The 22,314-nt window shown below is 42.1% G+C and overlaps 1 protein-coding gene across 2 annotated transcripts in view; it reads left to right on the top strand.

Annotated features, from left to right (window-relative positions):
* Window positions 1-22,314, top strand: part of gbe1a (glucan (1,4-alpha-), branching enzyme 1a) — a 131,263-nt gene that overhangs the window by 5,516 nt on the left and 103,433 nt on the right. Inside the window, exons 2-3 of one of the 2 annotated variants that reach the window (XM_028983895.1) lie at window positions 11,754-11,917; window positions 19,262-19,377. In XM_028983895.1, the coding sequence (XP_028839728.1) occupies window positions 11,754-11,917; window positions 19,262-19,377 (280 nt within the window). Of the gene's footprint in view, window positions 1-11,747; window positions 11,918-19,261; window positions 19,378-22,314 lie in introns of both variants that reach the window. The other variant, XM_028983894.1, reaches the window with a different exon arrangement.

Raw genomic sequence — 22,314 nt, 5'->3', positions numbered from 1 at the left:
GGGGGGGCTCTGTCAGGATTGCCTGCAGCTGGGCTCCACACCGGAACCCAATCCTGACGCCCCATAAATGCCGGAAGTTTCCGCCCGTTCGGGGTCGCTGGCATTTTTGTGAACTTCAGTTGGTAACACTGCTTATAATTTGAGTTCTGGCAATCGCCACACGCCTACGGGTTAGTTTTAGTTCTTGATTTATGTTAAACTGTTTTCGGCCACCGCGCCATTGTTTCTTTGTATTTGTTTGTTTATGAATAATAATAAAACCCCCTTCCCAGTATGTCAGACCTCTGCGCTTCCTTCCCCCGTAAGTCCGTAGTCGTGACAATCACTCAGCATGTGAGCTGTTCTGTTTCAAACTAATGAAGATTATTTGGTTGAGTGTGTCTGGCTCCAAATATATATAGGGGAGGAAATGCAAGTCTTCTCCACAAAATCTCTCCATCCTGCAGGAGAAATTGAAAAATACAAATAATCCCACATTTGCTGCTCGCTACTTATTATTCCGGACTCAGCGTCACACACACACACACACACACACATATACGTACTCTGTAGGTCGGTTCCCAGCTCACGTGTATTCCTTGTGGGACGCTGATTATTCATGTACATGAAAACGTCAGTATACATCAGGGCTGAGGTGGGGAGGGTGTGGGACAGATTCCTACCTTTGCCAGAGCCATGGGAAGGATGGCTGCTAATTGGACAGCGCGAGGGAACGCGCTTGAGGAAGAGGAGAGAGGAGGGATTGGGGCGGGGGGGGGGTTCAGTCTTTAAGACAGCACCTGGGTTTGGCAGGTATCTGGGGGTGCCACCATCCGGTATGCGGTGCCTTGTTAAAGCTCCCTTTTAATGTCAGGTTCTATCTTCAGCCGCAGCCGTGTGGAGATGATGTGGAAGGCCGGGAAGTTGAGGAGTAGTCTTTTAGTAAGGCATTGTCAGCACAGTCTGTCAGGGGGAAACTGCTCTGAATTTCATGAAGTTTCATAAATGATCAGAAAAAAAAAAAAAGCATATCGAGCTGCCTTTTTTAGTCTGTGTGTCTATGGCCCTTCACCAGAAAGGTGCAGTGATGAGAAGAAATTACATGGCCACAGCAGGAATTATTTTAAGAAGAGGCAAAAACACAGATGGTTTGACATGTCTATATACCGAGGCTGAAATAATCTTAATATGCTATAGGTGCACTTTATAAAAAAAAAAGACACTTCCATCTCAGTGGGAGCTTAAATGATCTACCTTGTTTTTCCATGCAAGACCAAAACTTATTCAGTGTTTGTCTGACGTGTGTCCTGTATTGTGTGTGTGTGTGTGTGAGAGAGCGAGACAGAGAGAGAATTTAAGAGGAAATATTTGCCACATTTTCAGACATGAATGATTTTTTGTTGGGTGGGGTACTGTTCTGGAAACCTTCAGTACGAGGTCAATACATTATCATTCGTTACTGCATCCCTGTGTTCACCAATGTGTCCCCGTTTAATTTGTCGTTAGTGCTGACATCAGAATCCACAATGGTCAGCTTTGAGGTCCTTGACGCATACAATGCAATAATTGCGCTGAGCTTGACTGCGATGTCTCGCCAGCGAGGGGGAGCAGAAAAGCGTGTCTGCGTTCACCGCCGCACGTACCAGTTGGGTACGCAGATTTAATAGCCACGGGCATTTGAATGCAAACAACTGTCTGGCAGCTCGGCATTCTCCTCATGAGCATGTCGCACCACCTTGCACCACACAAACAGAGCACCTCTAATTTTTCTGTTGCTTCATTTTGTATGCTGATTAATATTCTATTCCTCAGAAGTTGCTTTTTGATAAGGTCCATTCCTATTCCTGGACGGCAACCCGAGGGACTGTATAAACACAAAGCTTTAATGGGGTGGAAAAAAAAAAGTAATATTTAGAATGTATATTTGAATAAGAGGCTCAGGCCAATTAGGGCCATTGTGCTGGTGGTGCATTTTCATCAGGAATTCATACATCGGCCTTTCTAGAGCTCGAGATGGATGTGAAAGTTATTTTCATTAAAACTTCAAAACGTGCAGTCAGGCGGTCGCACTGCCTGTCTCGCGCGCAGAATCGTAGATGAGGGGGTCCGGCCCGTGGTATTCATGAGTCGCTTTGTTAACATGCACAGGTAGGTGAATTATTCATCCGATACGTTTTCCGCCAATGACACGGAAGAAAAGACCCTTTGTTTTTCTAAATTGGCCGCGCGGCGTGGCCTTTGAGGTCCGTGACGTCCCTGGGTGCTTCGCGCCACCGAGTGTGTTGGTGGGGATCTCTCGGCTTGTCTGCCTGTGTGCGTGTGTCTTCCTTTTTAGGCCTGAAGGGGAGGAGTTTCTGGTTGCTGGCTCCGCCCACTGCCTGGTGACTAATCTTCAGCTTCAGAAGAAGGTGGCTGAATGCTCATGAAGAAGTTTGGAGCGGACTTGTTTAGCGTAGAGATATAGAGAGTTGTGCTTTTTTTCTTGCCTCAAGCGTTGGGTCTCCCTCCGCGTGTGTGTGAATTTGTGTGAATGTGCGTGGATTTCTTTCTGTTGGTGTCTTTGGCTCGGTGCCGGTGTTGTATATAGTTTGTGTGTGTTTGGTTGAGGCTTTTATGGTGGTGTATATATGGTTTGGCTGTATATATCACTCCCTGCACTGTAAATAAGTACACTTTTATTGGCCCGAGTGTTCCTCCTTGTCACCGTCCACCTAGTTCACATTGTCCACGTTCCTTCCCACTAGACTGGAACATGACATGGTGCCCATGAATGAAATATTCGTTTAATGTTTAAAATAATGCCAGAGGAACAGAAGTAACACCTCTTTTTTAGAATGGTATTAAATTCAGCACATTCTGATTCAGCAGTATTCTGTAAAATTATGCAACAGATAAAGAAATATACATTAAAAATGCAATGTGGGCTTTCATCATCTTCTTGTGGATAGTTAGCTAGAAGTTATTTTTTATGCAAAACCCAACCTTTCAGAGGCAAACATTTTTATTCACATCAAATGATAGTATATAAAAAAAAATGAATATAAAATACGATAGATTAAAGAACTGCCTCATGAGACAGTCAGTACTCTTCTAGTTGTAACCTTATCCTTAGTATTATACCTCATTAATGGCAAAGGATGGCAAAAGAGTGCATGTGCCTCTGTACATCAGGCTGATCTCAATGAATAAAGTTTAACTTTTGATTGTAATTCACCATTTCAGCAGACCTCCCCTTATCTCCTGAGACTCGGGAATAATCTGTAATAAGCCTCAGCAAAAGGTTTTTATTTTTGTGATGATAAAAAAGAAAAAGAGACAGGGCTAGTAGTGGATAACTACACGGATAATGAGTCCTCTGTCGAAAGATTTCGCTTGACTTGGAAAGTTTCTCTCTCGCTCGAGTGAAGCTTTTTTCTGCCCGGCTGCATATTGTACAAAGGCTACGGCATCATGCCAGTCACCTGTCAATGATGCCAAGGGAAGCAAAAAATGTTGATATATAGGGAGCAGTTGACCTCTTTTGCACTTAAAAGTGTTGGTATTGCATTGAGGTTTTATTGATTGTTTTTTAAATTAATTTATGATAATAACAATTAAAGATGGGCTTGGTACATAGGGCTTGGTACAGTAAGTGATGTGGAAAATACATGTAAATAATAGAACATGTTGCTGTGAGGGAGCACTTGGATTATGACAAGTCCTCGTCTTGCCATATCTGCAAAAAGAAATTTGTGATTCAGTCTTTATTTGGAATAATTCACCTGTTTCAGTCTCATAGCGGGATTTACAGCAAGTCAAATAATGCTGGATTTTTTTATATTAGTCTGTAAAAACAGCAAACAATCAAACAAACAAAAAAAAGTCATACATGTTCATAATATGGCAATATTAATAAACTCTGTGCTGAATGAAATAATGTCGGATCCCTCGACGTTCATTTTAATATTGCTTATCTTGGTGACTGCTCACTCCCTGGCCAAGTGTATGGCACAGAAGGACTCATTTTGCTTCTTTCGTCTTTGTTATGCATAGTAGTATAACTAATCATGTACATTTGAATAGTTTTACATTTACATTTACATTTACAGCATTTATCAGACGCCCTTATCCAGAGCGACTTACAATCAGTAGTTACAGGGACAGTCCCCCTGGAGCAATTTAGGATTAAGTGTCTTGCTCAGGGACACAATGGTAATAAGTGGGATTCGAACCCGGGTCTTCTGGTTCATAGGTGAGTGTGTTACCCACTAGGCTACTACCACCCTGTGGTTTGATACATTGAATTGACTATTAGTATTAACAAGATTAATGGATGAGAGCTTCCTGCCATCCTGCCATCATACAAGCTACTGAGCTGATCTAGATGCCTTTTGTCTAATAGATTACAGTATAACCTGACTTTGTGCACACTGAAACCATGATGGCAGGATGCTTGACAGTTGGATTGCTGATAACTGTCTTTTTAATGCAAAAAGAAAGACATTTTCTCTTTGTTTATGAGGAGAGAAGAAAAGGACTTCACCTAAAGAAGGAGCAAGACACTTAACGCATAAGGTGTCATGTCATAGGCTATGCCTGTTAAAGTGGCATGACAGGATTTTAATCCATCTGTCACACGGAGGGCTCTAAAAAAACAGAAATGAAGTGATTTCCTTTAACAGAAAAAGTGGTGTGAACAATACCATCACCATGCATATCCCACCTACCCAGATGGTAGCGTTTGGATTGTGCTGGTATATTAAACAGAATGTGTGACCTCGTTTGGGAGCAGAACTTCCATTATTCTGTTCTTCCTGTTGCTTAGCCTTGGAAAAATTAAGACTACGTTCATGCTGCAGGTCATAATGGCCTATTGCGATTGTTTTCTTTTTTTTGTATATTAGTTTGCCTGTTCACATCACTTTTTAAAATGTGACCATATCACTGCAGCATGGAGGCGGAGGAAGAATTCACGCGCTTCTGTTCGCTCCTCCATGTTTGGCTGACAAACGCAGAGATAGGGTGACAGAATTGTGATGAATGTCAATCAATAGTGACGTAAAAGTCTAAAGAATTCTGAAGAATTTTGCACGTTCCGGTTTAATTACGAAAATGACCATCTACTGAAGATGCCCAAACTGGAATGGAAAAAAAAACTGATTCCATGTGACATGTGCAGTTCACACTGCCATGAAAACATTTGACTCACGGCAGCTATTTTAGGATGTCATGCCCACAACCAGGCACATATCAACCATTTGTGAACCAGATTGAAACTTGCTCTTGGGTGGCATTGCATGTCAGACCAGCATGTCAGACCTCTGCGCTTCCTTCCCCCGTAAGTCCGTAGTCGTGACAGATAACACATGATAACTTGTGCACACAATCATGAAATCAGGGCCACGCACAGTGACAAGAAATTCCAAAACATGGAACCAGAGCACCCCGAGAATTTTGGATGTGACACATAGATTTCAGCTTCCCACTGGACATCTTAAACGGCAGTAGAAGAGCTATTGACATCACGGCGTAGCTACTCTGGTGTTTTTTATCGTGTTCTGTCCAGTGCATGATCATGATCTAACCTTTCTGAAGGAAACGGGAAACATGGATGCCATTTCTTGTCCCAGTTGGACAACTACAGGTATCCATTACAGAAAAAATATGCACAGAAGTGTCTAGTGATGAGAGAGAATATCAGAAAAAATGCTTTAAATGAAGGATCTTTGATCATTTTTGATTGGGCGTAATATACAGAGTGCAAGTAAAAGTAGTGGCTTCGGCTTATCAATTGCTTCTGTTCACTTCTAGGTGGATATGCACTTTGAATGCTATGTGCTCCACAAATAAATGCTATGAGCTGCAGAAATAGTTTGAAAGGTGCTATAATCTTTCATGAAAGCACATCTGTATGAGAGAATATGCCATAGATAATAAACGTGGCATATGTACAATATGTCTGTGGGAATGGAGGGGTCGGTGCAACTACTGATGAAGGTCCAATGTCTCGCATCTATGAGTACGAAATACTGGGATCAGCATCACCCTCTCCTGGTTTATTAAAAATGACTCACTGTAGTACTGTAAAAAACAGACAGACTTCATGCTGATAACTCAACTGAGGGCACCGCATCCACCGTAATTCACGTAATGAATTATAATAACAATGCTGCACAGCATGGTTTCATTTGTAGTAATGTTAATAAAATGTTTTTTTTAAACAGAACATTTTGAACATTGTATTTAATTTTATATTTACCAACTTATCCAGTATATCTTACATTCATGAAAAATGAAAGTATATTACACTTGCCTATGAACCAGAAGAACACAAGGTCACAGGTTCAAATTCTACTTGCTACCATTGTGTCACTGAGCAAGACACTTAACCCCCCAGGGGGACTGTCCCTGTAGCTACTGATCATAAGTCACTCTTGATAAGGGCGTCTGATAAATGACATAAATGTAAATGAGTAGAATTTAAACCTTTATGCCAATTGACAATCATTTTTTAGTCTCTCTCTTTTTACTCTTTTTACTTTACACACACATGTACCTTTCCATTGCAAAGCCCTTTTGCTATTAACTGAAGCCTTTTTTATTTCCAATTCAACCAGGAAGTAAAACTAAACTTTAGTCCCCAAAAATATGCAACCTTAAAAGTCTTCAGTTATAATAATAAAAAAGGTTTGCACTGGAACGGTAGATCCATTAATGCTACCGAGAGGGAGAGAGGGAAATGAGGGAGAAATGTCGGGCCTGTGTTTGTGAGCGTCTGGTCTTACAAGAGCGCGGGAGCAAAACATTTTTTTAGGTTGTCAGAACACTGCTTACGGCGCTGCGCTAAACAATTTCCTCTCCATGATAAATTCCTTGTCTTCCTTTTTTTTTCCCCTCTTAAATCTCGACAGACAGGAAGCTCCTTGTCCAGGAAAACAAGTTGAAGCACAGAGAGAGAGACGTTTTAATTAAAAAACCCTGGACCATGCAGAATTGCTTCTCATTTTCTCTCCATCCCAAAACGGCTTTTTAAAACCAGAGACATGCACATATTTGGCAGACAGTTTGTAAAACATATTCACGTCATGTCGGAATTCAAAATCGGCCCTGCAATGGATCGCTTGAAGCTTTTATTTTCTCTTCAACAAGACGTTGCCTGCTCCACTTGCTTTTCCTTTGCATTTTGTCAATTTAAAGATTCCGTCATATTACAGTGATTTGCATGTTTTGTAACTTAGTGTTGAGCATAATTGCCATTTTGCTGTACTGATAAGTAGAAGAATATGTCTTTATATGTAACGCAATAGTTGGACTACATATAGGTGATTTATACATTGTTTTATTATATAGTCATTTGGAGCGTTTACGGCGTGCACTTCAAAGAGAGACAACATGTGAACCAGTGACAGGGTTGAAGGTTCTTGGGTCTCAGTGGCCATCTGGTCTCATCCCATTGAAGAGCTACAGCATCACAAATGACTGAAACCTTTCATGCTGGTCGCACTGCATCACATGGTCGCTGCGCGTGTGGTGCCGTAACCTTGGATTCTAGAATTCGCGTTAATGCCACTTTGATGCGTACCACCTGCCAGTCCTTCGTCACCTTATAGAGAGCAGGCATAGCTTCCCTCCTCCGTACGTATGTGCCTGTTTATTGAAGTCCCCAAGCTTCTCATCATCTTCTCCTGGCAAGTGCCGGTCCACGCCTCAGCGTGGCGGTAAAATGGACGCAGAGAAATGAGGCGTGATCTGAGATGCCCCCGAACAGCTGCCATCGCCGTACCATCTGCTCCGCGCCAGCCACATGTTTAAGTTCTCAATCCGAACATCAGCCTGTGAACACCGAAGAGCAGAAACATTAACGCGATGTGGCCGATGCGCTATCGGGGTGTTTCTGAAAAAGATGAGGAACTTTATATATGAAGATTCTCAGTCGGTGTTTTACCATAGTGGTAATACGGTATTTGTGTGTGGGCAGGTTTGTGTGTGTGTGTGTGTGTGTGTGTTTGGAGAGAAAACACTGTGTCATGATGAGTCAGCAGAGCCCAACAGCATCGAAGCTAAGGATGGGATGTGTGGGTGTTGTGCCCTACGGTTTTCTCTCTCTATCTCGTCTTCACCCTCTCAATCACTCCCACTCTCGCGTTAACATCGTCCCTCTGACCGCAGGACGATAGTGGAGCTAAATGTGCAGAGTGTGCGTTGTGGGCTCCACCTGCGGCACTTTTCCCACTAACTTTGCGTGAATCACCTCGCGCGCAGACGAGCCCGGCTCAGCCGCCTCTAAAGCTGCATCACGCCGTGCTTCCAACTTCCGGGAGCCTTGAATGGCTCTCGAAACATAATTGATGTAGTGTATTTTTTTTTTCTCATGGGATTTGCGGCAGGGGAAATGAATCAATATGTACCTCCAGCAAGTTCGAGGAAACCTCTTCTTCTGAAGGAACCATTGAGAATGAAGAAGCAGTGCTGAAAGCAGCTCCTTCAGATGGTGCTCGCTGTAGGCTTCACGTTTCACCATTTGACATTAATTAGACTATAGATTAATAGAGGGGGTTTACATGCTCACACACAGATATAAAAGGGGAAAGAAATTAAAAGGGATTTTTTTTTAATTAAGACCTTTTCTCTTTACAGACATTCTTAGGCTAGCAGCAATGTTTTTTTAATTAAACTGAATTAAATAGTTTTTTTTTATTATTCAGACTGTGCTTCACAATAAATGGCAGGATGAGTTTCAAGTGTTCAGCTGTTTACATGAATTGGCATTAAGTGAGGAATTCAATCATTAAAAATAGCGTTACATTCCTTATTGTGCTGTCAGGAGTTATATTACATTTGGGTCTGAGCGAACATCGTGTGCACAAGAGCCGTTTGGATGGATTCTTTTTCTATTACAAATCGTCATTTGCAGACGTTCTTTTATACTGTTTTCAGAATTGCAACCACAACAATAAACCCCCTGTAAACCCTTTCTGATATGAATGTGTATGAGAGCTTTGGTAAATGTACAGGGCACCATGTGGCAAAAGAAAATCATTAATAAACCCAATACAGACTTTCCTGCCACAAATATGAACATTTATATTTTTAATCCAAATTTATATTCGGTTGAACAAAAGATGTACATATTACAGGAGCAGGGAAAAGACTGGGTTAAAATGTGTGCGTGTGCTTTATTTCTACAATCTAAATTAAGATTTGAACCCCAAAGTCCACAGGTTATTTAAAAATAACATCTAATATACAACATATATCAGGCTGATAGGAGTGGTGTTTTAGAGAAAACAAAGAGAGACAATAAATGAATCAGAACCTTAAGATGAACAATTAACAACAAAAAAAACCCACATATGCAGAGCTTTACATGCATATGATTGGCATACAGGAAATGTAGCAGAATGTCTGACAAGGTGCTTGGCCCCGCCCCGAGTCACTCACTCACACACGCGGCCATGCTCACCCGAGTACTGATCTGTGGACACACCCTAAAGGGGCGTTCGAACCAAAAAGCATGTGTGAAACACACGATAGTGCGAGAAAACAAAAGAACGGCAGCTCTGCATCTGGTTCTTCTCGGGGGTTTCAGCCTCTCAACTAGAAACGCAGGCAGCTCCTCCTTTCGTTTGACGGGCCCCATCCCGGAAATTGAATCTGCGCTTGGGTCCTTCGCCTTCGCTCCCTGGCAGGTGCATTCTGCAGTGGACGGCATTCAGCTACCCCAATGATCTGAACCTCCAACTTTCAAAATGGAAAGGGCCTAAGGTAGAAGGATCACTGAGCATGCAAGGATTAGAAGCGTTTTGCAATGGTGACTTAAAGAACTGACCGTGTCAAGGGCTTCAGGGCCTTTTTTTTTCTCGTTATATGGTCACTGTTAATGACTGGAGAACGGTGGTCATTTCATCTTCTGGGTGAAGATGCTTTAACTACTGATGTATGGAAACACAGAGAACAACGAACCTTCGCCATCTACGGTCAACACGGCAAATTCGTTTAAAATGTTATAAAGGACGTACTCTGCAGCTTGTATTTATTTTGTCCAGAGTGTTTGGAGAGGCCACTTGAAAGCACCACTCCCGTGCTTTTGTTGTTAAGATTTAAATGGGCCCCTTGCGCTGCCTGGAGAGCTCCGTGTTCGGCTCTCTTTAGTGGTTACTCGAGGGCCCACAAATAGAATACACATCTTGGATCAATACATCTGTGTTCAACTCCTCGTGCACCATCGGGAAATGACTGAGACAAGTAAAGACATTTTTTTTAACACGTCAAAACAGCTTCAGAGGAACGCTGCACTTCCTGCTCTTCATAATGCACAACTGAGACGCTGCATCAAAGGGACAGCAGAAATCATTAATAAAGCCTTTGCTTCGATTTAATAAAAAGCATTCATGACTGCATGAACATAATGAATGAGTAGGACATTAAGGCCTAGTCCTTCTCATCTCCATGGTGAGCTGGTTCTTTGGAAGCTGATGCTTAAAGTAGTTCTGAATACAGTAAAATGGCTGAATTATGTGTTGTGGGACAAATGTCAAAAGCCTTACTGTAACTACAGGGGGTATTTGCTTCCAGTGCAAGATAAATTCATATTTTGCATGAATCGTAAGCTTATGCATATTAGTATGATGGGACATTCAGAATAGGATCTGATCTGTATGAAGATGAAGTTCTGAATTAAAAAAAAAGTTGCAATTTGAAAAAGTCGTTTCTAAATTCCGTACTCCAGCGAAGCGCAAAGTCTTGAATCTTATAGTATGAAGTGTGTTCATGCGGAGAATATGTCTTGAAATGAGTTTAAATATTAGTGTATTACAGCCAGACACTTCAATTTACTGCACCTACCAGCAGCCGTACCACGGCTAATTTCTCAGATGAGTGAACATCGAGATGAACAGACATTGTTTTACTGAATGTCAACCGGGTACTTGCTCCTTGTTTGCCTCGGCTACGTGGAACGTTTTTTTTTACGCATTTCGAACTAACATATCGTGCAAACTTTGCCTCAGTTTCATGAACTTTTAATCAGTTTTCTGTTTCCACAATGACATCGCGGAGACTAACTTTTTCTGTCATTATGAGTCTGATCTTTCTTCGCTCTCACGCACAGGGACGTGAATTCAAATCACCATTAGCTTTGGGTTGAATTAAAAATATTAAATTAAAATATAGCTGCTTCAAGATTCCCATTTACCTGACTAAATGGAGACAATGTGTAAGGTAGGAAATGTTCATATTTCGTGTTATATTCTTTTCATGCCAAATATGCTTCATTGTTTGAAATGAACAGTAATTATGTAGTGCACTGTTTTCGAGGGCAAGGCTTGAGAGAAGACACTGTGTCGTGATGAGTCAGGAGGGGGGTCACGGGCAGGGCTTCGCTGAGGGACGTGTTCTGAATGACAGAAATAATTACACATCAGCGGAAGGTGCAGTTACTTTCTCTTCTTCAAGATAAACTCTCACTCACTCACGGTCCTTAACCCCTCAGTCCTGTTTCTCGGGGTCACCCTGGGACACTGAGCACAGGGCAGGGTGCCAGCCCACCACAGGGTGCGCACACACACACACACCTACAGTCAATTTAGAGTCGCCAGTTCGCCTACTGTGGATGCTGGGAGGAAAATGATTGTGCCCATAATGTGTAAATGGGAGCTTGCATGGTCCTTTTGTGGACTTTTTCTCCTCGGCTCTGTCGGATCTGTGTGTAGAATGCACGGAACAGTATGCTTGCCAGTCGCATGCTAATTCCCCTCCACTGATCTCTCTCTTTCCCTGTGAATCGGAAGGTACAGGCTGTTTGCGGAGCGCCTCTCGCAGCTGGAGGAGGCAGAGGGAGACTTTGATCACTTCACACAGAGTTACCAGTCGCTTGGCGCTCGCCGGCAGCCCAACAACGGACTGCTCTTCACAGAGTGGGCTCCCGGGGCGAAGGGCCTCTTCCTCACCGGGGACTTCAGTAAGTGCATACAATCCTCCTGTGAGTGAGGACTGCCTGGCCCCTCCCGTCCTCCCACCCCGCAAACACTCTGGGCTTATTAAGAGCAGCGTGGATCAAAGTGTCCCGGCAATTTATTGTTGCCAGGGAAACTGCTTATCATTTTAGACTCCTAACCTCAGTAATGTATTCCGATTTTTTTTTTTTTTTTTTGACAAAATCCGTGGGCAGTACTGAATGATTTATTCTGTTGTAATGATGCAAGACTCTGAGTGTACACTGTACTGTACACAAGTGATTATTCGCCATGGAGGCAGAGTTTTATGTTGGTTGACTGTATTCTGTATCCATTAAACCTCATTTTAACTCAAAGGGGCTGCTCCCTCCATTTGCTTTGGGGGGCAATAATGTATTTTCACATTGTTATTTACCCTAGTAAGTCTCTCAGGCATCTGCATTTTTTCCTTGGATATTTACTGTGGAAGTACTGCAGTTGACAGCAGCAAAATTACTGCTTGTTCCTAAGTTTGTTCATGAACTTCCACTTGTGCTTGGTGCTTTCTTTAGTCTTTTCCTCCCTTTTGAACAGTGCCCTCGGAAACAGAGATGAGGGAGTTTTAACCAGATAGTTACAAATTCAACTGCAAACTATTAAACTGATAGACATTTTAACCTGGGAAAAGATTTCAGTTCAGCAAAGGGCCAGAGGAGAATGTTTCACGTTTTCATTCAGCTCCTTGACATCACATTCTGTTCAACATCACCCTGAAGACTCACGTCGTCATGTTTATTGATAAAATTAGACAAATTGAAGATCAAATAAGTAGAAAAAAATAGAAATACAGAAGTATACAATTTCATAAAAAAATCAAAACAAAGTTTTCAAACTGAAAAATGGAAAAAGGATCAATGGTCCAGCCTTGCCTCAAAAGAATAGGGCAACTGGATGGCAAGACAAAGGCTTTTTGAAAACCCCATAACAAAAAAACACACAGAAAGTTCTACTGCATTAATATCAATATTCCAGATTAATAATAAAAAAAAACACACAGAAAGGTCTACTGCATCAATATTGTTTTTTATTTTCCAGCTGAATATTTCATTGTTTGGTTCTTTTACACTGTTGCTGTTAGTCTCGTGTGTTTGCCTCACAACATTGTTGCATCTTTTGCCTCCACGTTATCCAAACTGTTGGGCTTCTCATCCCAGTTTTTTGCTTCAAGGAGTTCTTTCCCAGAGTATGCATAGGAGGCTAGGTTTCTGGGGAGAGCAGAGACGATCTTGCTATCTAAGTGCTCTGTGAACTTCGTGAACTCAGTCGTGATCGAGTGTTGTCTCCCACTCATAGCGAACGGCCGATAGAATCCAGCGTTCTCACGCGGTGTGAGCCGGAGGAGTAGGAGCTGCTTCACTGATCCATGCCTGTCAGCAGACAGTCTCAGGCCTCAACTTCTCCCCCAAACTCTTCTTCTGTCCTCAGCAGCACAACTTTAATAAAATACAAAAAAAATAATCAAAAATTGCCTTTTAAATTATGCAAAATGAGGGAATAAATATAAACAACACAAATGATGGTAAATTCTCTATGATCATACGCATACTGAATCATACTGCTTCAATATCTTGTGCCTATTCTTTCACTTCTTGAACATGAAATGCGCAGGCATTTGAGAGATGGAGGAAAAAGCTTCGAGTCTGTAAAATGTTTACTTGCTAAAGCATTAAGGACCTGATTGTCCCATTTTCACTGTGCTTGCAACCAGATGAGTTTTCACCTGCCTGATGATACTTATGACATGTAACTTCACAAACAAGGTAAATCTCAGCTTTACCCTCCATTTAAAACCTTGTTGTAAATAGCATCATTGTAATCTTCATCATTGGAATTGAATAAGTGAAACGATGTATTGAAACATGTATTTTTCTTTTGGGGTACTGAGTTAGGGATCACATCTCTTTAACAGATAATATATGTTGCTTTTACCTATAACTAGCATTACATTATTATTTAATTATATAATGGATAATGTAAAATTTTATTGGCCAAATAATATGCACCAGATGTTGTTTGAAAGGCGCTCTATTGTTGTTTAGTGATGAGAAGCGTCTAGTCTAAGAGTTCATGTGCAAAACAGGAGGAATCTGAAAATGTCCACCACCTAATGTTCTTATCGTAACTGGATCTTGGATCATACTGTCCTTTAGAACATGTGGACAGCCCAGTGCTTCTGCTTTGTTCACTCTGGGTAAGTTCAGTTTCTGGGAGCACAGTGATTCTCTGGGAAATGTTCTAGTGTTCATTGTGTCCTAGAATTCATGTAGATGTTACTTTGACTTCCTAAAGGTTGCTAAAGGCTATGCACAACCCTGCAACATTGTTCAGGAGAGACAATAAATAAAAAATAAAAAAGTGAAGTGATTGTCATTGTGATAATCTGCAGCACAGCACACGGGGCACACAACAAAATTTGTCCTCTGCATTTAACCCATCACCCCATGACATGCACCCGGGGAGCAGTGTGTTGGGACGGTGCTTTTGCTCCGTGGCATCTCAGTGGCACCTTGGTGGATCGGGATTTGAACCGGCAACCTTCTGATTACGGGGCCTCTTCCTTAACCGCTAGGCCACCACTGCCCCCAAACAGCTGGAGATGTTGATCTAACCTCTAATTGAATCTAATCTGCAGGACATGGTGGGAAAAACAAGTCGGATTCATCGAGATAGAACCTCACAACTTACAGGATTTAAATGATTTGCTGTTAAAAGTCTCGGTACGAGAGGATACTTTCTTTAGGCACCATCGTCACAGCAGCTCCGGCTCAAACAAAAGTGAAGCATTATTAGACTGGGATTTTGGCTGATATTTGTTAAAAAATAGGACTGCAAAAAACATGTTATTAATTAATGTGATTAATGTGATTCATTTAAAATATTGTGTTAAATAACCACCATTAACATAGATGCGTTTTGTTTACTGTACTCAAATGCGTATGGTGTGTCTTTCATGCAGGAAGCACACAAGCAGCAGGACAACACAGTCAACTTATCGTGCATTAAACCCGACTGATTTGTCGATTGCTCTTGCTCACTCACTCAATCACTCACCCTCCATAAGCGATTAGTCCTACTTAGGCTCGCAGCTCCCGGATCTGAAGTCAGGACAGTGGGCAGTGGGCATTGCGTTTGGCAGTACAGTTGGCCATTACATTATGTCGCCCCATTCAAAGTGAACCTTAGGGCAGTTAAAAATGTTCAAATGTGGCAGCCCTACTCATACGATCTTAAATGTGGATGACATTTTCAAAGTATGAAGTCACATATAGAGATTTGCTGATTGCGATTCTCAGTTGTGAAACTGTCTCCCCCCCCCAGCCTCCGTAAACAGAAAGCAGGCGCCTCCCCTCACAGACCCTCGGGCTCCTCTTTATCCTCCAAATATCATCCAGCCCAAATTGCAGCCTCACATCCCACTCTGCTGATGCATTTGTCTGGAAATCTGTGGGGAGTTGCTGGGGCAATAACGCGGCCAGGCCAGCGCCTTGGGCGTGTTATTAAACTGCCATCCAGCTGCCTCTGGCAAGCTTCAGACCACCTCTGTGAACTAATTGAGCTCTCCTCAAGAGATGCTGAGCACCACAATGTACAAAAACGCTATCAGCCAGGAATGAGCCGCAAATGTGGCTGTTGATTCCTGCGATTTTCTTTCCCCTCGCCGGGTTTTGTTCATGCTGAAAGGCCATGGTGCTTCCTGCAAATCTTGTTCAACCCTTTATAATAATCTGGGCTCAATGCTCGATGCCATAAACTCCATCTGGTTAAGTAAACACTTCCCCCTCCCTGTTTGAACTTTAATAGCTTTGTTGATTAGTTTTTTTTTTTATTTGCAGCTAGTAATTTTAGGTTTCTAGTTGCTCCTGAGCCTGATATTCAATTAGGGTACACAGAAGCAGGTAATGAAGTCCTCCATGTTTTTACTATTAAGCTAGTGCAGTGAAAATACATGCATAATATTCAAATGTATTTCCTCTGCTGGCTAGAATGAAGACTAGAATAAAGTCACCCAGGCAGAGTTCATAAGCATAAGCAAGTCTATTGATTCGCTTTGCTCTACATCACCTTTTGATGTGATGATTTGCAGTAAGAGGGATGAGGTTGGATTATCTGACAGCACAAATGCCTGTGAGAACGCCTGTATCCTTCCTCCGTCCTCATTAGACTCTGCATTAACACATCTAAAAAAAAAAAAAAAAAAAAAGGATATGCCTGGATTCCATAGCAATTTCCAACATTATTAAATACAGTAAATTCAACACTGTATATGGGTACAGACAAATATTAACATATTACGCAATAAATAATACACACAAAGCAAATAATATATAGTAATATATATATAATCGAATAATATATATAAAAACTTATCAAATACAATACCAGACACTCTAAGGTATATAACTCATGTAATGTAACCTTTGAGTGTTGGTCATTTTCTGAAATTTACACTAACAATTTGCTGAAACATGCTGTTTACCATCATTTTTGTCTCCTTCATTTCTTACAGAGACATTAGTGTAACTCTTAGATGAAACATGAATGGTAAGAATAATGTTAAACAGCAGTAGATACCATATGTTACATAATTAAATGCTTTGCCAAGTCCACTTTGTGGAGATTTTGAAGAATCCAATGCAAGAAACATATTTCGTATTTTTGGTACCAGGAGAAAGTGAAGTGTTTTTGTTGAATCTGTTTTTTCAGTCACCCCTTTTTACCTTCATGACTGCTTTGTTCACTATTGTCATCATCAAAAGCCACTTCATGAGATGCTTATTAATGTGAGTGAATGATAGGAAAGTGTTCAGCATAAACCTGTTGCAAACCATACTCGTTGTCTAACGTAAAGTGGTGGAGAAAAAAAGAGAGTGTGAAATCCTGCCATCACAGCAAAAGCTCCTTAAATGTTCAACTTTTTGTTTTCCTCTTCTTTTTTCGATTATTACATAACATCATGTGTGTTATTTCATTGTCCTGTGTCTTCAGTTTTGTTCTATAATGTAAAAAAAGCAAACCCATTAATGATTAGATTCGTCCAAACATTTGACTAGTATTGCAATTCCGAACATCTGCACAATACAGGATGAAATGAGTGCTGGCAGGAGCACGCAGACAGAATAGACTACATCTGGGAACAAATAGAGCAGAGCAAGACTGGACAGTCGACGAAACAGTTGACAAAAGTAAAGCAAACAACACTGTGGTTTTGCAAAAAAATTGCTGTCCGAGTGCAAATAGGTGAATCCAATCAGTACTATAGCTATATCCTGGTCATGACAGGGTTAAATGCTACTCATTAGTGCTATATGAAAAGACCCTTGTTAAAGAGAGACATCAAACAAACTACAGTGACATTTCAGTGCTCATTAATTTCAGCATGAGCGTCTTGAACTGGCCCAGTGGACCACATGACTATCTAGACAGACTGTGAAACGTCATTGTTTATGAACAGTCCTTGGCGTGGTCTTTAGCATATGTCCTTCGCTAATTAATCAGGCTGATCATTTTTTTTTTTTTTAACTGATTGCTTTCTGTGTCTGCTTTAAAGTGTGGGGAACAACAGAGGGAACTCATTTGGGTGTGAATGTAATTAGTCCATACACACACACACACACACACACACACACACATATATATATATATACATACACATATATAATTACTAATTACCTTCACACCCAAATGAGATCCCTCTGTGTGTGTGTGTGTGTGTGTGTGTGTGTGTGTGTGTGTATGTATATATATATATATATATATATATATATATATATATATATATAATGGACAGATATTCTAAGTACTGTCCATAATGTCATACAGGGGGGTTGGCCTCATGCCGATTATGCAGTCAGGTAAAGCATTTGCTTAAGGGTAAAATGCTGTTTATCAGGCCTTGTCTGTGGGGCGCTGTATAGCACCCTGGGAAAAAAAAAACACCGTTTGCCCGAGCTACACATTATGCTCTTTATATCCTTATTACCAGCTGTCCTCACAGTCTCCATCTATCTCTCTCTCTCTCCCTCTGACTGCCTCCGTTCCTCCCTCCATCCGTCCAGGACGTGTTTTATATTCCCCCGCCCTCTTCTGTTTACCCCCGCTTTTTTTTAATTATCTCTCCCCAAAACCCAGAGGCTGTGTCAAAGAAAATTCCAGCTTCCAATTCTGTGAGAGATTGCATTTTGACACGGCTCATATTATTCGGTTTCAATTTCATAGCCGGCGCAGGGAGGAAGGGCCCCGGCTGCCAGCCATCAATGAGGTGCAGGTGAGGATGCATAATACACTGGGCTCAAACCTTTGTTATTTATTTATTTACCCCCCACCCTTTCTCCACTGCAGTCTTAAATATATATATATATATATAAAAAGAAAGACATGCATATGGACAGGAGGGATCGCCGGCGGAGGGAGGTGACAAATTCTTCATCCTGCAAGCGTCTTGGGTGGTTGTTGGCAGAGGTTCGTGTAATCTTCTCGACCTCTCTCATCACCCCATCCTTCTCCGCCTCCCCACTGGTTGAGGGGATGAATAAACTGCCGACATGTGCAGTTCGTTCTGCAGGACTCTTCTCTCTCTCTCTATCTCTATTTTTCCCCCTTCATCTTGAGTTTAGTTTTAATTTTCTATGCCTACATCTTTACGCCTAGGCCTGTCTGATTCTTCAGATAATAGCAGTGAGGTCCAACAACAGTTGTCTCCTTTTGGCTTCTCCTGTTAGGGGTCACCACAGCAAATGAAACACTCTCATTGTCCGCACAATGATTTGCCAAAAGTTCTATGCCGGGCGCCCTTCTTAACACAAGCGTCCCCATTTACCCGGACTTGGGAGGATAGCATGCTTCCCAAGTCGCTTGTTTTGAGATGCAACTACAGTTAGAATAAGAAAAGTCCCATATTTTCATGATGAATGTTAATAAGGTGAATTGTAAAACGAGTGGCCATCTTGAACCTTTTTTGATTGAGATGATGATTTGTTTCTCTGTTTGCCAGGGTCTTGGCTGGAGGTGATTACTTTTCTTTTCAGACACATTGTGTAGGTGGTGTTTCACAATTGTATAATTTTTTTTTATGTCTGAATGCATTGTGAGAGGGTTTCGGACTCTTCTGAATGCAAGGTTTTAATACCTTATTGTGTAAGATTCTTAAGGGCTGTCTTGGGAGAAAAAAGGAGTGCCGGGGAGATGGTTGAGTGGATAGTGCTGAAGGATTTTGTGGAGGGCAGGGCATGTCATGTTCTTTTATCTCTTACACTGCAAAACATAATGAAATAGGATAATTAATTTTACTCTCTATCCCCCCCCCCCATCAGACGGCTGGGAGAAACTCTCTCACCCTTTTACCAGAAAAGAACATGGGAAGTGGGAGCTTTACCTCCCACCAAAACGAGACAGGTCTCCACCCGTGCTGCACAAGTCTAAGCTGAAGGTACGTGTTCCATTAAAACAGATGCACATTCCAAACAATGCATTTCTGAACTTATTTTATATGCAAAGTAAACAACAAAAATGCTCTGCATTCAGCTTTCTAAATTCAGCACAGAACAGCGATTCTAAACAGTTTCAAAGTGCTGTAGCTTTTTGTGGGAAATCAAAATGCGGCAGGTGTCCTATAAACAGATTTTAGATGAACACTTGTTTTTTTTAACCTTTTCTTTATCCACGTTTGTTATGTGTCATTTTTGGCTTGTCTGACGTAGTTGTAATGTTTTAAAATGAAATACCTTGAACCGCATACATATTTTTTGCCCCACGTGCACCCGATTCCGAAGCAATGCTGGTGCACAGTTTAGATATAGTGCCAGCCCACAGTGTCCCCGGGCCTCTGTGCCACTGTGCTGGTCATGAACAGGTGTGATTGTCCCCCCAGGCGAACGCGAGACACACCTGCCTTCGCATGGCCTGACAGTCTGGCTGGAGGGGAGACACTCTGTCCTGCTTTTAAACTTACTTCCGTAAATATAAAGTGGAGACAGCCTGGACAGGAGCCTCATTATGTCTTGCTATTCAGAGAGACAGAGAGCATCTGCCGTCCAACCTTTGAGCAGTTATGAACGCGCTAGACTTCAAGGAACAGTCCACAGACGAGCTTCGCAGGGTTGGTGGCTCCACCTCAAGGTGTCACAGCCTGCGACAGACCTGGGATCAGAAGTGTGAAAAGAAATTGTGTATCTAATAACCAGTCTCGAAACAGGAAAATGAAAAAGATCAGATCTATCATTATGATGAATGTGCATAATTATGTTTTCAACACCCCCAATGCAGTCAAGAGATTCATCAGAGGTGCTATGTTCGGGTTCACTCACTCTCCCCCCTCCTCCTTCATCTTTTTTTTTTTATTTTTCGAGTTTATTCATGCCAGCCAGGAGTGATTCAGTGTTCAGGGCAAAATGACACCCGATGAAACAATAAATTGTCATAAATTACACTTAGAATATGTCATCTGGATCCCAGCAATGACCTTGTTGCTAAGCACAATGGGTGCCTGGGCCTCATCTGATGAATATTAATATGCGCTGGTCAAAATCACTTTCTCAGTGAGAGTTTAAGGACGAAACATGGCCAGAAGGACATGGTGTCTGAGACAGGCTGGAGCATTGGACGCGCCCCATGGGAAGAGGGGTTGGCAGAGTTTGGGGGCATTTTTTTTTTTTTTTGGGAGGGGGTGGTTGTGCAGAGCCGCTTGACTTGGCAGTTCTGGGTTAATCACAGAGTTGACGGCAGGGGTAAAGCAGATGGACACTGCAGTGCCCAACAACCTCGAATTTGCCAACGTTGACCATGGGCTGGCTGTCCAGACCAGCTGCCCCTGCAGTGCCGTGTGATGTGCTGGCCAGTGTGCCAGTGCGCTGCACATCAGGTGCCCACAGGAAACCAGGGTCCTTTCTAATCGCATTAATAAAGCCTCAACACATTTGATTCTTGTGTTTTTGCTCACTTTGGTAGGCACATTGGAAGCTGCCTGAGGTGAGCTGTGAACGTGTTCAGCACAATTAATCGCTTTCATTTCGCCTGATTAATTTGTTCCAGACTCTGTTTAATACAGAGAATAACTTTCCTTCTACGCTTTAAAAATTTTCCACACATTTCCACAGGTTTCACATTCTTTAAAAAAAGAAAGTGTAAGATAATGGAGACAAATGCTTGCAGTGCTGATGTGAACATGGCCACTCTGTAGCCCCGGCCTCAGCACCACGTTGAGAAGGCCGGTGGATTTCTGCCCCAAGTCATTATGCAACGTAATTGGCTGTCACACACAGATTCGGCAAGTCGGCAAATAGGATTGCAGCTGAGGAACTGCGTCTTGTGGCTGAAAGTGCAGGGTTTCTGGATGTGCCAGTGGATTTTGTGCGGCTCTGGCTTTCAGCTCTCTCCGTTTGCTGGCTCTCAATAGTGACATTATCATTGACTTGACATTGCTCTGCAAGCATGTTAGGAAGAGCAACACTAGCATTTGGGGTCTTCTGAGGCCTCGCTAACAAGCAGGCAGCAAGGTGACCAAACAGGACCAATGTCAATAGGCGTCAACGGAGAGAATAACAATCAGGCGCATTGTCTGACGAAGGACAAGGATCGGCTCAATGCGAGCTCGCTGCGCATAAGCAATTGAGCATTGTTTTCAGCCATGTGGACTTTCACCTCACCTGAGGGGACTCCTTAATAACCCACAGTCAGCCCACATCCTCAAAATGAAAGCAGAGCTCTCAGTGTGTGTCCCACACCACTAGTGCCGATTAGTGTGGATCAGCATTGTTGGTGTAATAATGCACAGTAATGCACGCGGCGTTCCAGACGCTTTCTCTCATTCTTTCAAACTAGTGCCCACACCTAACGGCAATGTCAGAGGAACCAAGAGAATAGTAATGTGAAGATAAAGTGGATACTGAAACAATGCCACTGAGCAGAGTATATTGAGGTGGTGCCCCGGGTGGCACTGAAGAGTCAGGTGAAGGACAATACCCGGACTATCTTTTTTTAGAAGGGCTCACTTCATTGGGGGGGGATGTTGGTGTGAAAACATCCCCAGTCATGTACATGGGTACAAGAAAAAACTGAAATGTAGCCCTGATCTGGGAGGAGAAATAAAAACCACACACACACACACACACACACACACACATGCAGGCTATGCACATAGGTCCATTCGTTTGCTTGAACGAGCATTCAGCCAATCATGGCAAATGTATCAGTTATCAGTCAGTGGATGGGGAATGAGAACTACATACGGTGCTGTTTGGACTTGGGAAGAAGAAGACACAGTCAACTGTTTTTTTGCACAATAAATAATATATATAATACTGCATGATACTAGATCAATAAAGCTCAATTCCCTGTCTGTCACAAGGTATCAGACATATTCTTCCAT

This window comes from Denticeps clupeoides, chromosome 6 (assembly GCF_900700375.1).
Source record: "Denticeps clupeoides chromosome 6, fDenClu1.1, whole genome shotgun sequence".
NCBI lineage: Eukaryota > Metazoa > Chordata > Actinopteri > Clupeiformes > Denticipitidae > Denticeps > Denticeps clupeoides.
The sequence above is the reverse complement of the archived record's forward strand: the minus strand, read 5'-3'. Positions and strand labels throughout refer to the sequence as shown.